The sequence below is a fragment of the Hippocampus guttulatus genome, chromosome 5 (assembly GCF_054856545.1).
Source record: "Hippocampus guttulatus isolate MCC_2025c chromosome 5, RoL_Hgut_1.0, whole genome shotgun sequence".
NCBI lineage: Eukaryota > Metazoa > Chordata > Actinopteri > Syngnathiformes > Syngnathidae > Hippocampus > Hippocampus guttulatus.
Genome location: NC_141265.1, coordinates 16,271,658 through 16,286,841, shown reverse-complemented (window position 1 = coordinate 16,286,841; position 15,184 = coordinate 16,271,658). Strand labels below are relative to the sequence as shown.

At 41.5% G+C, this 15,184-nt stretch overlaps 1 protein-coding gene across 1 annotated transcript in view; it reads right to left on the bottom strand.

Moving 5' to 3' along the window:
* Positions 1-6,892: 6,892 nt before the first annotated feature.
* The window catches only part of LOC147205267 (3',5'-cyclic-AMP phosphodiesterase 4D-like), a 28,462-nt gene continuing 20,170 nt past the window's right edge, over positions 6,893-15,184 (bottom strand). The window contains exon 3 of the mRNA XM_086110707.1: positions 6,893-7,135. Within this exon, the coding sequence (XP_085966833.1) occupies positions 6,893-7,135 (243 nt within the window). The remainder of the gene's footprint in view (positions 7,136-15,184) is intronic.

Sequence of the window (15,184 nt, the reverse complement as noted above, 5' to 3'; positions counted from 1 at the left end):
AGCATTGTTTTTGGGAGGGGGGGGGCACCTTTTCAAGAATAAAAGACACAATATTATGAGAATACAGTTAGAATTAGAAAATTCACTGTTTGAAATATGACGTTCTTCCCTCATGAAATGTATTAACTTTAAAATCATCATATAACTGTTTCTTATAAAACTGACTTTCTTCTTGTAAGATTACGACAATTTCTTCTTCAAAACAAATACTTAATTCTCAAAAGAGTACAACTTTATTCCTCGCTCCAAAAAAAAATCTACAATTTGACTTTTGTTTTTACCGCAAATAGGCAATTTACATTTAGGGGTAGAGATCGTATTTAGGTTTTTGTTTTAAACAAAAGTCTTTATTGACAATGCAGTCCGGAACATCTCAGAATGTCTTTCATTTTAGAAAAGCGCCAGATAGTTTGTGCTATGACGTTCATCTTGTCTTCTTAGCGGTTGAAATCGGTTCAAGGTTTCTTTTTTTTTTCCAGACAATGGTCTTTTTTTATTTTTATTTTCTTTTAATTGAAGAGAAAAACTCTTACCTAGCTGACAGTTTCGGCTGTCACTTCAGCCTTCATTGGAGCTGTCACTGCTTCCTTGTGACGCGTAAGAGTTTTTTCCCTTCAAGAAAAAAAAAAAAAAAGACAGTGGTCTGAAAAAAAAAACAGAAACCTTAAATCGATTTGCGCCAGGTAGTTGTTCTACACCAAGCACAAATCTACAAACAAAAACATTGACAACAAATGGAACGACACATCATATTACAGTGTTCAGATGTGTTAATGTAACTCAACCCGCCCCCACTGAATGATTGTTGGGGTAAAGGTTTATACTAGGATACGGTCATGATTTTCTTAGTAACAAAAAGACAGAAGATGACATTGATGAATTATCTTGAATAAACATTAAGATTATGATGGCGTCCTTTGAAAAGGGGTGTTGGCGAATTGAGATTCCACTGCGGCTCCACAGTTGTTACAATCCATCCATCCATTTTAGAAAACATTCACAGCTCTGCAGGGTGATCTGGAAAATATCCCAACAGGCGAGAGGCTGGGCACACCCGCAACCGGTCATCACCAACCAGCCAGTCACAGAACGTGATATTAATCCGCACCTGTGCCTGCGATGACATCACAGTCCAAAGACAGTCCATTCCGTTTATTAAAAGCTCCTGTTGTTGGGTTGAGCAGCATTTCCAGACCAAAGAGTGTTCGTTCTTAACGTTTGTGTGCGGGTGTGCGTGTTTATCCTCCGCATACGTCTTCAGGTCCACGGCCAATCCTCCAGAAACTAACACTATAGGCGATGCAATTTACCAGCAGAAGTGTAATCTTCGCAAACAAAGTGACAGAAAACAATGGCGGCAGATAAGTGTGATGGTGCACCGCGCTCAGCATAAGAAGCAGCGGCAGCATGGCCTTTGTGTGACATTTGTGTACGCGCTGGTGCGACCCGGCACACTGCATGCACATTTCATTACATTGAAGTCAGTGGCCAAGTTTAAACAAGGTCGTGGCAGGACGCTGTCCTGGAATAAGTTTCAAACAAAACCACAGATGGACAAATTATGAGTAAATCAGGAAAACCTTTGCATACAGTAGTACTTCCAGTTCGGATTCTGCGTTGCTCTTTTGATAAAATATTGATCATGATTTTTTTTTTTCCAGTTCTGAATTTGATGACCTCTGCCTAGAAAAAAAAGCTAAAATAAATAAACGCCTCCATCTTCTGGATCTTGTTGTTTATTATCCATCGAATTTAGCTTTAATGAAAACAAATTAGCTGTAAAATGTAATGCAAATGGGGCACTCTCGTTGTATGCAGCGATGGCTGTTTGAAAGTGCTCTATAAATACAGTTGAGTATGCGAAGAATAATTAAACTGGATGTTCAAACTGTGTGTCAGGTTACAGTGGGGTTTTTTTTAAATTCCAGGACAGTACAGTTACATATGTTTCTGTTGTATTCAAATTCTAAGTACAATACAAAGTACATTTGCTTTAAGAAATGTTTGCTTCGAAACTTTTATTAAACTACAACTTTTATTCTACTTTTATGTCCAACAATGCATTCTCATGGAATCATGATCCAAGTCACAGTCTTTGATAAATGATTTCATGTTCTAACTATGCTTAGTGTTACAGTGGCTTACACTCACGACTAATTATGGCATGTTGGGTGAAACTTTGCCTACTCCAGACTTGTAGGTGGCAGTCATGCACATTATAACATTAATTATTTTTGTTTTGTTTTGGAAACCAAAGCCAAAATTGTTTCCCATAATTTCCGAAACATACTGTATGTATTGTGCAAACAGCTCTCATCATCACCCAAAAAAAAATATATGGCGGCGTTAGCATCATGCTTTAGGGCAATTTTGTGGGGCTATGAGAGCCAGCTGCCAAACACCTGTTGGATCATGGCCCAACATAGCCCCAACGCTAGCGGGCCGCCGCAGCACAAATTACATGCATATAAATGAATACATAAATACTTGACATACCTCAAACGGCACCTTCATCCAAAACAGCAAATAAAGAGAATGCATTATTCTTGGGGCCATGCTCCTCCTCTCTTAAAGGTTTCATGGAAATGAGGTCATTAGCGCCGCAATCCAATATAATGACTGTAAAGATGAGGATGGGCGTTGACGACCTCATCCATCTGAGGTGGCTCCCACGCCATAGCAAACTCTGTCTGTGTTTATCTTCAAACGTACACATTGATTACAATTAGACAGCAAGTATGCTGATTTAACGGTTCTAATTACCGCGCAGAGTGCTCAAAACAATCAGCATCAACATGTTCGCGGCGTCCCATGAACATCTGGTGCTTTGAGTTTTGGTGCTCTCAGAAGCTTCTCTGGAATGTTGCTGAAAAACAAATTGATAACTGCATCAACACACCGTTCATCACCGCCACGTTGTTTAGCAGAAACTAGCTAGCACACGGGTAAACACTTGCGTGCACAAGCTAACGCGTGTACTTTGCGAGGGCTTTTAAACACAATTAAATATACAGTAGCAATCATGACTCTCGGTACGTTTTTGCTTTTGTGTTAACGCCGCAAAAAACAATGTCCGACGAGCACTTACACCCAAAAGTTAAAGTTGAGCGTATCAACGCGTGTCCCCTTGATATAGATCGCCACACTGTGTAGTGAATTATAAACGAATCGAGCCGGAAGCAAGGCAAAGATGCATAGCCTTTGTTAACATTCTCTGCATCGCCCGTTCTCTCACTTTTCCCATTTTGTATTCATGCATTTGATTCAAAATATATGAGAGCGCTCGAGGGCTGTCACACTAACTCCTAGACCGAATTCACATATTTGTTCTTTTCAGAAACTTTTGTTACCTCCAATCAATGCTGTTCTGCAGTCAAACAGTGCTTGCACACATTAAGGCCATAGTTTTTGCCTTCTGTCTCAATTTTTAAGTTATTCATTGGTGTTGACCGTGATAAACGTTTTTACTGTCAACTTAGTATCTTGTTCTCACACACACACACACACACACACACACACACACACACAGTTGTGTCATTGAGCAGTGTGCTGTACTTACACTGGATTATAGATTTATGATATCTTCTGTGGGGTAGGGGGTGGGGGTAATACAGTAATAATTCAATAAATAAATAAATAAGCTTGCTTGTGAATTATTATCAATCAGTCAGGTCATTTCATCCTCGGGGTATTGGGTCACAACCGGACCGCTCTGGTTGTCTCAAAAGACGTTTCGCTTTGCCTGCCAACAACGGGCATTTGGTGTCCTCTCTTCAATGCATAACTGTCATTTTGGAATCCCAAGACAGTGACACCAGTTATGGTTTGGGGCCTGCCTCGAATTTATGCGTTTGTTTGTTGAGTTTCCATACCAACGCCAAGGCTTGAACTGTCCTATCGAGTTTACGAGCATGAACAGATGAAGCCTGTTCAGAGGAGAGACGAAATATCTTCGAAGACAACCGGAAAATGCCTGCTTGCGGCTCGAAGGTTGCACCAAGATTCTGCAGTTCAAACCGTGGCTGTTTATGATGTCATCCAAGAACTCAGAAAATCTCACTTCATTTTAGCAAACGTATAAGGAATATTTACAACAGACTAAATTAAAAAGATTGGCATTAAATGAGAGAATAACAATGGTGGCAATGTGGAAAAATGAATATAAACTATAAAACATATAAAAAATATATGTACATATAAAAAAGACAAAAATTCAACCGCAGGTTCTCTTCGTGGGGAAGTTTGATCATTTCACTCCCAACAGTCCTTACCCTTTCTGCACGACTTCATTAGATTCAAAGAACACGTGTGGCTTCTGTTGAGTACCATTATGAACACAATTATAACATAACAGATGAGCAAATTGTTGTAAAATTGGACGTTTCCTCCCAAGAAGACAAGGAAACAAGGCAGCGATTGATAAACAATGCATCCCGTTCTATTCCGACTTAAATATATCATCAGAGTCACCTCGTCATCGTCCAACTTGGTGAAAGTGATACATAACACACTTGTCAATAGTCGTCGTCTTCTGCGTCATTTCCACACCGGCTGATGGCAGATTGATTCAGTCGAAGCTACAAGTCGATTTTTTTTTTTTGGAGTTGCTGACGCATTGTAGTCGGAAAAGCCGACAAAAGCCTATTATAAAGGAACAGTCAATCATTTGTGTGTTCTGTTTCAAAGTTGCCCGATCGTGTAACTTTCGATGTTGTGTTTTTGTTACTTCTACATATCAATCACCCTTCTTTGCTTTTGAATACCATTAGCAGCGCTTTATTATCCGGTCTCTCTAATGAAAGCCCCCGTAGCAAGTGAGACTCATTAGTGAGCGGCCACTTGTGTCCTTGTTGTTTATCCGCTCACACCGCAGGTACCGGCATTTCTTAGCAAGGAGGAAAAACAACATGAGGTAGAGGCAGGAAAAAAGTGGTTTTCCATTTCTTATTTGGAACACTGACGGATGTTTGAGAGGGGTGTGAATTCTGATCACGTGACCGACGTGCAATCATCTGTATCGACCGTTGAAACCAAGGATCAAAGCCAAATCGATCTCCTTGACGGACTTCCGCTGGCAGATGCATTTGACCGTGGAATTAATCCACTTGAACTGCCGCTGCTATGACTTGAGCTTGCTCTAAAACGGGAACGCCATGTTTTGATACGGAAACGCTGTACGAAAGGTTTGTTGGCCGCTCATGAATCACATAGGCCAAACACACGCTGGCAGATTTTCTCTCTGGAGACCGACTGAGCACTCTCAGAAAAGTATTGCTTAATATTTGTTTGTTTGTTGGTTGGTTTGCACATTGGGACCACAAAAATTGACCACCCCGTAAGTTGAGCCAATATTTTCTGGGAAAAATATGCTTGGAAAGTACAAGCGGATAAGTGTGATGACAACCATAAAACCGGAATGGCGACATCCAAAGAATCCGGCTTCTTCTGCCACTACAGTTTGATGACAGTATTGCTCGGCAAACACTTTTTTTGGGGTTCCTGTTCCTTTAAGGGTCGATTAGAATAAAAGTTTAGTAGTTTCATTTTTATTGGCCAGGTATGTAGAACACACAAGGAATTTGTCTCCGGTCGAAGACATTATCGTTTCTGTTTATTTTAATTTCAGTTTGTGAGTTGACGCAATGCCTGTATAGTTTGTAGAGGTTTGGCTTCAGGTTGAGCCTTGGGAAAAAAAGCATTTCTATTATTGAGCCATGACCCAGTTTTACTTTTGAGTATTGGCTACTTTAGTGACCTGCACAGTGGGTGAAGCTTTGGTGATGGCGACAGTTTGAGTGGAGCCTGAACTCAATCTCAATTCAGTAAATGTTACGGTGACATTATTGAGGAAAGCATAGTTTTACTTTTTTTTTTCTTTTAGAATTTTAGGTTCGTTGAAAAAACTAAATGGTCCTTGGGTGTGAATGTGAGCCTGAATGGCTGTTGTGGCCAAAATGCTCTACAATTGGAGACCATTCAAGGGGTATCTCAACCCTTGCTACTACAAAAAATAAATAGATAAAAATGGGTCTATGGATAGATGGAGGGACAGATGGGAAAAAAAAAGAATCAGGTTCAGCGTTCAACCTTGGGGCCTCCACAGTAATTATTCTTTTTTGTGTACTGTGAAAAAAGTCCAGCGATATTCTGTATGCACTGCCGAATATGAAAGATGAAAATTTGTTTTACATTCCATTTGGCAAAAGGCCGTTTATCAGCGGGTTGAAGGCATGTTTTTAGACAAGTGACAGATTCCTCCAATAAGCGAGATGACTCACACTGGCAAGCAATTAGTAATTTTCAAGAGATTTGCACGTCATAAGATCGCTACATATCCAGGATGAATGAGCAAATACATCCATCCATCCATTAGCCGAGCCACTTTATCCTCACGAGGGTCGCGGGCGTGCTGGAGCCTCTCCCAGCTGTCGACAGGTACACCCTGACCTGGTTGGCAGCCAATCGCAGGGCACACATAGACAGACGGACAACCATCTGCATTCACAATCACACCTCGAGACAATTTAGGGCGTTCCATTAACCTGCCATGCATGTTTTTGGAATGTGGGAGGAAACCGGAGTACCCGGAGAAAACCCACGTCGGCGCAGGGAGAACATGCTGACCCCACACAAGAAGGCCGCAGCCGCAATCGAACCCTGCACCTCAGCACTGTGAGGCGGACGTGCTCACCAGTCGACCCCCATGCCGCCTGAGCAAATCATACTCAACAATAAATTTGAAATCCCAGTCTGGAGGCACATGAAGCACTAATCCAACGACCATCGACCATTCTCCTCATCATTTGCAAACCGAGTGAAATAACTGTAGCCTGTTTACCCCCGAATTTCTCGCCACATTTGAAATAAAAAGGAAAAAAGCCTCCACGTCCTCCTACCTGCTGGTGTCAGCGGAAGTGATGGCGATGAGAGGCGGCGTGCGAAGCGGCAGAGTGTTGGGCCGCGGAGGAACGCTGACCGTGTCGGCATCCGGTTTGCGGTCAAAGTACATCTGCTCGGCCTGTCTGAAGGCCAGAGGGGGCAGCTGCACCGTGCGGCACGATAGCCTCCGCACCAAGAAGGGCTCCATGCAGGCGACAGGACCCAGCTCTGGGGAGTCCGTCCATTCGTCAGACACCTACGGAACCACGGAAGGACACAACACAAAAACCTCATTGTGGGGAGACAAACGGGGGGCAAAGACGATCAAGTAGACCAGTGGTTCTTAACCTTGTCAGAGGTACTGAACCCAACCAGTTCATATGCATATTCATCAAACCCTTCATTATGCGGCTAATTCAGTCTCTGTGATACATGGCACGCATCTAAACCTGAATGGTGAAGTATTAACTATTTTCCCACTGTAAAACACAGTTCCTTTCTTTCTATGAATGGAATTTAAAAAAAAATAAAAATAAAAATGTCAAACAGAGAACCAAATGTTTCACTCCCCTGAAGGAACAAAAACGCATGACCCGCAACATGACTCAGTCATGCAAAGCTGCTGCTGCTGCTATTTTTAATAGATGCTCGTGTGGCTTCCAGTCACACTGAGCTGCATGGATTTTTTTTTTCTTTATTGCGAATGATAGCGTGATTTCCTTTGAGGTTACACCTCAATGCTAAAGTAACTCAGAAGGTGCACATTAAGGTGACCGATGTAGCATAAAGCGAACAGATTATTTCAACGATGCCCGTGCAGGCAACGCGGCTGCAATGCTGAGAAACTCCAACAGGCTCACTCCATTAGAGTCAAACAAAGGACTCATTTCTTTGAGTCAGGCTTGTGATGGACTGAACTCCAGAATGAGTTCCTTTCTTTGCCCCCACCCCCTACTCCCCCCATCCCTTATTGAACGCACAATAAGCCCAAGGCTCGGATGGCTGGAAGTAGACTAGATGAAGATGGAGTTCCATTTAACGTCTTCCATTGTTTGTTTTTGTTTGGGTTTCCTTTAGTAAAGTGTCCCGAGGGAGGCTAGAAAGGTAATCAGTTATTTGCCTCTTGAGCGCTCGACGGAGTATCCTTAATTCAGGGCACACTTGAATACACAGGTACAAATGCACAGGCTGCAACGGCATGATAAATTGAGGCTGATACGCTGCCCATTTATCTTGCTGGCAAACCGCAGAGAGTTTTCATTTGCTGTGCATGAATAATGAAGCTTATCCTCTTCAGTGAGGCTCAGGCGTCAACATGTACAGTCGGCGCAGTTCTTTTCCAGGTGATAGTTCCACACCATGTGTACAAGCAGCGCCTCTCCTCACTAAAAATAGACAATAGAATCCACGGCTCGAGATAGTCCCATTTAAACACTTTGCTTTACTACCAAAAAATAAAATAAAATTTAAAAAATGAAGGTTGGCTTCGCCTGAGACAATTCATTTGCCGTTGGGCCCCTATTCATGCCTGATCTTCTACAAGGTCCAGTCAGTTCTGCAAAGCACTCGTCTGTTGGAGAGACAATATTTAAAATAACATGCAATAGTTTGACTGTACAAATATTGTGAGAGCGGCATCTATTTAACCAAACGGGCATTAATGCACGGGACCTTTAATCCATCCATCCCACCGAGCTTTAGACTGATCGAACGGTGTCTGCCTAAATCTTAAGTAAATTAGTGTTCCTTGCGGGAAGTACAAGCTTCTAAACAATCCCCGGGAAGAGATACGTGCAGAAGCTGATTTCGTAGCATTATTCTCAGAACCGTCTTTGCAAATATGATGATTTAAGATCGCTTCGCCTGGTTCGCTTTCCAAGCAGGGGCGAGTTCAGATTCCAGTTCACAGTTGATGATTGGCAGCTGGCGAGCAGTCTGACAACGATCTGGTGAATTTCTTTCAGGAAAGTGCAAACGCAGAGCTCTCACCGTAGCTCGACGACAACAAAAAATGACAGGAGGGTAACCCCTGCAAGCATACCTGAATATTTCACGGCGCCACACAGCATCAACACATCCATCTTCTATTCTGCCGGTCCTATTCAGGGTCACGAGCCTATTCCAATTGACTTTAGGCGGACAACACTTCAGACTCATAACCAGTCAATCATAAGGCACATGTAGACTTTTCTCTTTGCTATCAGTATTCACTCTGTCACTTAGTGGGAACTGAACCCAACCCATTCTGCCGTCTATGAGAGTGGTGGCATTTCCTTAACATTTTGGAGGAATAGTCAAATAAATTCCTGAAATGTACACCTGCAAAAACCTTTTCTCAGTCTTGCTTCATATTAGACATGCGGGAATAAACACAAAACTAGTAGCCTCAAAGTCACTGTTCTGCTTGACATTATTTTCACAAGAAGCTTTTTGGTCAGACAGCAGTGTTTTTGGTGAAATGTTCTACGGCTTTAAAGAAAAGAAAAAGCGAGAAACAAACACGTCTACTCTTTCTTTTGGAAGGTTTGGTGCTTGTATTGTCACAGAAGACTAAAATATCGAATGATAGTCAAAATGCTCTCAAAAAGCTGACAACATTGGGAACAAATAAAATTATTTTTTTTTTTTTTTGCAAAATAATTTCTGTGGCCCAATTTATGATTCAAATTTTATTTTTAACTATTGTTTGAAAACTTGTCAGACAAGGGTAAAAATAGCCTATCAGAGATTGTTGTGGCAGAAGGTCATGTCCATCAGTCACTGCCACGTATGCACATGCACATCCAGCCTGCTGCACCCGGCACCATCGTGCTGATAGTTTGCTTGGGCGGATTATTTAAATCCGGTTGGCAAAAAAAAAAAAAAAAAAAAAAAAAAAAAAAAAAGTGAAAGGCTACATTCAAATCTTGCTAGCTCCACCTTTGAGAGAAGCATGTGACAGCACATTAGCCCTCAGCGCGCAGATAAATTGGCACACACTCTCCTTCTTGATTAGTTTAGAAAGCTGACAATTTGAAAGGCACTCTACCAACACCTACATGTCATAAGTGGAACACCATCCGTCGCTTTTGAGTATGCCCATCTTTTACAGTACATTAAAACACTCAGTATAGCACGAGATAGCTAGCCCTCACATTCTGAATAAACGTTAGTTTCCGTGAACTACATTTACTGTACAGTATGAGTATTTAAGGATAAATGAATGGCCAACTGGGCCAATGCCATCAAATAATTCTGCGGATTAGCGTGAGGCTCTATATCTTGAACAGTGGCCCGCTGCACATCTTTATCAGTCCAGAAAACGCCCCACAGAGCGCTAACTAGCATTCACGTGAGCATCCATCAAGACGTCAATCCTCATTCAAGAAGCTCTCCAGCCATCATTTCCACATAATTAGCTGCTTTAACACTCATCGCCACAGACAGTGACTTGAATTTGGGGAGCCAAGGGGGCCGATTTGATTAACCTCACAATTTCAGCAGGTTCCGGGTAAATAATAATCTCATCATCCAATGAGGTAAATCATGCTAGCCGTTAACAAGCTAAATGTAATAAGGAAAAACAAGACATTGCTTTCATATTGCTTGCATGTGTTTTTGTCCGTTGCAGTCCTTGGGTGAAACTCGCTTGTACGTTGCTTTCAGGACCTGATTGACTGAACTGCCAAATAACGGGTGCAAATCTGCATGCTAGCCACAAAACTCAACAGTGGATACGATGGGCAAGTGTTCATTGTTGCAACTACAAACGAGAGATGCAACACTTTGTTTTCCGCTTCCTTTTGCGTAAAGTATTAGCGTTTCAGACAAAGAGCAAGTTCTTCTGCTAATACCGAGCCTTTTGAATCCAAAAGGCCATTTTATTTCTGGATTCCGCATTTAAAAATTGGGTTTTTGTACTGACTGTTTTCACCATGGAACATTTAGGAGATCGATGCAAGCGCAAAATTTGAAAAGTTTGAAGTCACTGAATGAAGTGGTAGTGTTCGTGGAAGAGGCAAACAAATATTGCTGAGTTTCAGAAAATAAATAAATAAATCGGTGTGACGATTTTGGCCAAAGCCGACATCAACCACATAAAAGCCATGCTGAGTTTGATTTCATTCACCTTGAATGTGTGGCTATGGAATTTATGTGCATGACTCCTTTTTGTGACGAGCTCCATGTGGGCACTTGGCTCACCCAGAAGTTCCAAAATTGCATTGCTGAATCGATGAGTTGTCGCAATAATTTTTACTCGCTTTCCTTAAAAAATGTTGTTCCGCCTCTTATTTTGCTTGTATTACGCTGGCACCACTTTGCCTGCTAGTTTGCACCTGCCTTTCAGACCCGCTATGTAAATTCACAATCAACCAGCACAATCGTCTCAGAATCACATTCTGCATGCCAAATTAATCAATTTGCATATACAGTACTCCTCCCACAACATGCCGCTGCAGTTTCGAGCGTTGGGCAGATGCAATCCTGGTTGAGCCCAGTTCGTACTATTGATCAGCTTCCACATCTGTTTGCCTGCGCAATCAAGTTGGCGACTGTTTTTGCACATGCAAACCTTCAGTAAATCAGGCAACAAACGTCTCAAGAGGCACTTTATGATAAGTGGGATCAGTTAAAGGTTAATTAGCCTGCTGTGACTCTTCTGCACTCTTCTGCATTTGATGTGACATCCCGTTGGCGGTCGAGTTGTGTTAATAGAAAGTTGGAAGGTCAAATTTGCTGCTCCACTGACTAGCTTCTGAGGAAACAACTTGAGTATGATTTTATGTGTAGGAGAAAAATCTATGTAAAGCCTTCGTTTTGTTTTTTTAATAAAAGATTAATGACAGTAATCACAATATGCCTCTGTGGTTTGGGGGCGGGGGTCTTAGATAAGCTGTGCTCAGCAGTGTTAGGATCCCCAGTGCTCATTGTTGCTGACGAAGTTGCAGAGGTATTTGGGCAGCCAGTTCAAAGACCAAACAAAAAATTTCCATCTATCCATTTTCTACCGCGCAGTGCTGAGGGTTGCAGATCAACTGGGCAGGGGTGGCCAACAACACCCGGTGTCACTCTTTGGCCCCCGACCATGCCCACACCTCAGGGAAAATTTGGGTATCTGATTTTATTTCCTGTTATTTCCACATGGATGCAGTATTCTTTGAGCCCTTGATCATTTGAAAGTGTTTTCTTTTTTTTTTTTTTTAAACAAACCTCATATTCCAAGTGTAAATGCACAATCGACCCAAATGCAAACTACAAAATCATCTTTTTGTTTCAAAAACATTGAATTCTTACAGTCGCCGTGGATCAAAATTATGACTTTCAAACCAAAGCAAGCAAACAACAAGGCTGAGAAGTCATTGTCATACCATCCAAAGTCGTGGTTTCATGAAATAAAATACACACACATGCTTATCTTGCACACACTCTCATTAGACAAGCACAAAGAAAGCAAAAAGCAACATTGAAATCGTTACCCTTGTTCCTGCTTGATTATGTGTGTGATGGCCATTGATCTGGATGTGTGTGAAGTTTTCCACCTTTTCTATGCCGCCCTAGTTTCTTCTTCCATTTTTTTTTTAAATTCCCCACAGAGGATTTGTTTTTGTTAATATCATTTTCATTTTAGCTGACGCAACCAGATCCAGGCTTGACTGAAATCTCCTGTTAAATTTGTCAACAATAAAACCGCAGGGAGCACATAAAATGGGAGAAAGTTTGTTCAAAGCAATTATGAATTTCAGAGGTGAGATGGCGTTTTGTCACAGTTAGCACAGAGGCCTCTCGCTGGATAAAACAGATGATTAAAAAAAAAAAAAGATACAAAGAAAGCAGTGAGATAGTGGTGTGATCACTGGGCCGCCCTACTGATTAATTGACGAAGAAATACAAAGAATACAATGTGAAAGTAGCAACATCTCACATGGGCAGCCTTGACTGTTAGTCTCTGCGTCATGGCTAAAGAACCTTTTTTTTTTTTTTTTTTAATGTCCAGAGTCATTTGCTGATTTCACAGTTTCACTGGTTGGGGATTTTGGGGGCGGCGTGAGGTTAAAACAAATCAATGCAAACAAGCTCCTGTTCTGTCTTTGCGCAACCCTGGGGAAGCCAAACACAAACCGGTCATCTGTTTTTACCTTGGCATTCTTGTGGGCACATTCACAACCTACTTAATTTGAACAGATATCCTCATACAGAATCTAAATGGAAGCAACAAAGTTTTATAACATTGCAGCGGAACCACTTAAGTTCCGCGCCTCTGAGATTGCATCTATGCCAATAAAGTTTGAAGCGCCGTCATTCAAGTTTATTGCAATTCGACCAAAATGTTTTCTCTGCTGTACGACAAACCTTCTGCAATTGAACGAGCACATCACATACGACATAAACAGCATTTATAGTATTACGTTGCCCGTGACTTCTGGATAACTCAGTTTTAATACAATATTCATTGTTGTTTGGTATTTTTTAAACATGTATTCCCAATGAAAGAGCATCTTGAAATCAAGAAGGGAAGACTATACAAAGGAAGTTACATAAAGTAAGTAGACGAACTCAAAATGCAGTGACTTATCCTCAGTTCTCCATTCAACCCTCCGGTCTGCTATTTCAATCTGAAAAGCAAAACATCTGGCATCATTTCCCATGGAACTCCATTTCCAATCAGGCTGTGTCATGGGTGCTATTTAATGGTTTTTAAGCTGCGCTTTGTTTCATGCATAATTTATGAATTCATTCATATCAATTAGACGGATCTGTCAGGAAACAGGAATCCATTTCTGCGGCTTTTTTATTTTTTTCATTATTTCGGTTTTCCATCCAAGTGCTTCAGGTGAAACCAAAAATATTGCGGTTTGTGTGGGTTTCCCACTTTTGCGCAAAATTATAGTACACTTAGCATTGTGTTCTTCCACGTAGTTGGAAGAACATGTGACTCGGGTGGACATGAAATTCAAAAAGCAAATCAAACTTCAGGGGTGCCGTTATAAAAATCAGCAAAATATTGAAGCCATAATATTAACGTCATCAACATCGCTTCATTCGTATGCGTATGCATATTTACGCTTCCCACGTTAATATCATCCAAAATATTGAGAATTGTGTTCTAATATTTTCAGACTATGATTAGGATATTCATATCTATGTGCAAATACATGTTGGTGACAATCGGTGAAGTCATTTATACTACAATAGACCAGGAAACACGTCCAAAATGAACAGCGGCGTGTTACATCGCAGAACATGTCACAGTGATTAAACCGCTTAAAAATGTCCGCCATGGCAGCGTACAAGGTATGCCGTTATTTTGATACTTAATCAGCCTCAACCTTTTTGTCAGGGAATCAGATGCCACTGATATTTGCATTTTTTTAATGATTCAATGCCTACCAGAATGAAGGAAAATGCATTTTGAATGGTGTGCTATTTCAAAATGGTAGTGGGAAAAAGTCTGGATCAGAAATGAGACTGGCCCCAAGCTCTACAGAGGCGCTTGCGATAAATCCGAGAATTGGCCACCGTCGCTTGGAGCCATGAGGTAACCTGTGCACGGTACCCCGAAATAGCGCAACTTTTTCCATCAGCAGCGCCATCATCCATCTCCGCGCTATGATTTTCGCGATCGACTTTATCAGAGGGTGAATCTGAAATGAATGCTGAGCAGAGCCCAAGAGCGAGGTGAGGGGAAAGCGATCAGGAAAGAAGTTAAGAAAGGGAAGGGTGGAGGAGATGAATAAGAAATATTACACTTGGAGATGAACCTAAGATGATCACCATCTTAGGAAAAAGGGATTTAACGTTTCCATTTTTCTGACTGCAGTCTCACTGGCAGACCAAAGTTGGACAGCTTCTCTTGCCTCCCTGGTGAAGGCTTGCGATTCCGTCAACGCGATATGAATGTTGCTCGTGGTTCTGTAGTGTCCAACAAACAACGATGGGAAGTACAAATAATTTGTTTCTGTCCTTGAAGAGATTTTTTCAGGTATCGGTATTTTACTCCAGCATTTATTTTTCTGACAACTTTAGTTCGACTTCTTACGTTTGAAGATAGATAGCTGCACTTCTACGCTTTGTCAAAATGGGCTATGCTTGACCTCCACGGATGACAACGGGATATAAAAAAAGAAAAATGGAGAGAGGCAAAGCGAACCTCTGTTGAGATCTTGATTGATTGGGATCCTGGGTCATTACGAGGCAGAAAAAAAAATGGGAGAACGGTGACAAGGAATGAACTGACAAGAGCGGCAACTGATTCAGAGAAGCCAGAAATTCTTCATCCACATCCTTATTGAAGAGAATTGTTTGACGTTGTCGGGAGCAAGAATGA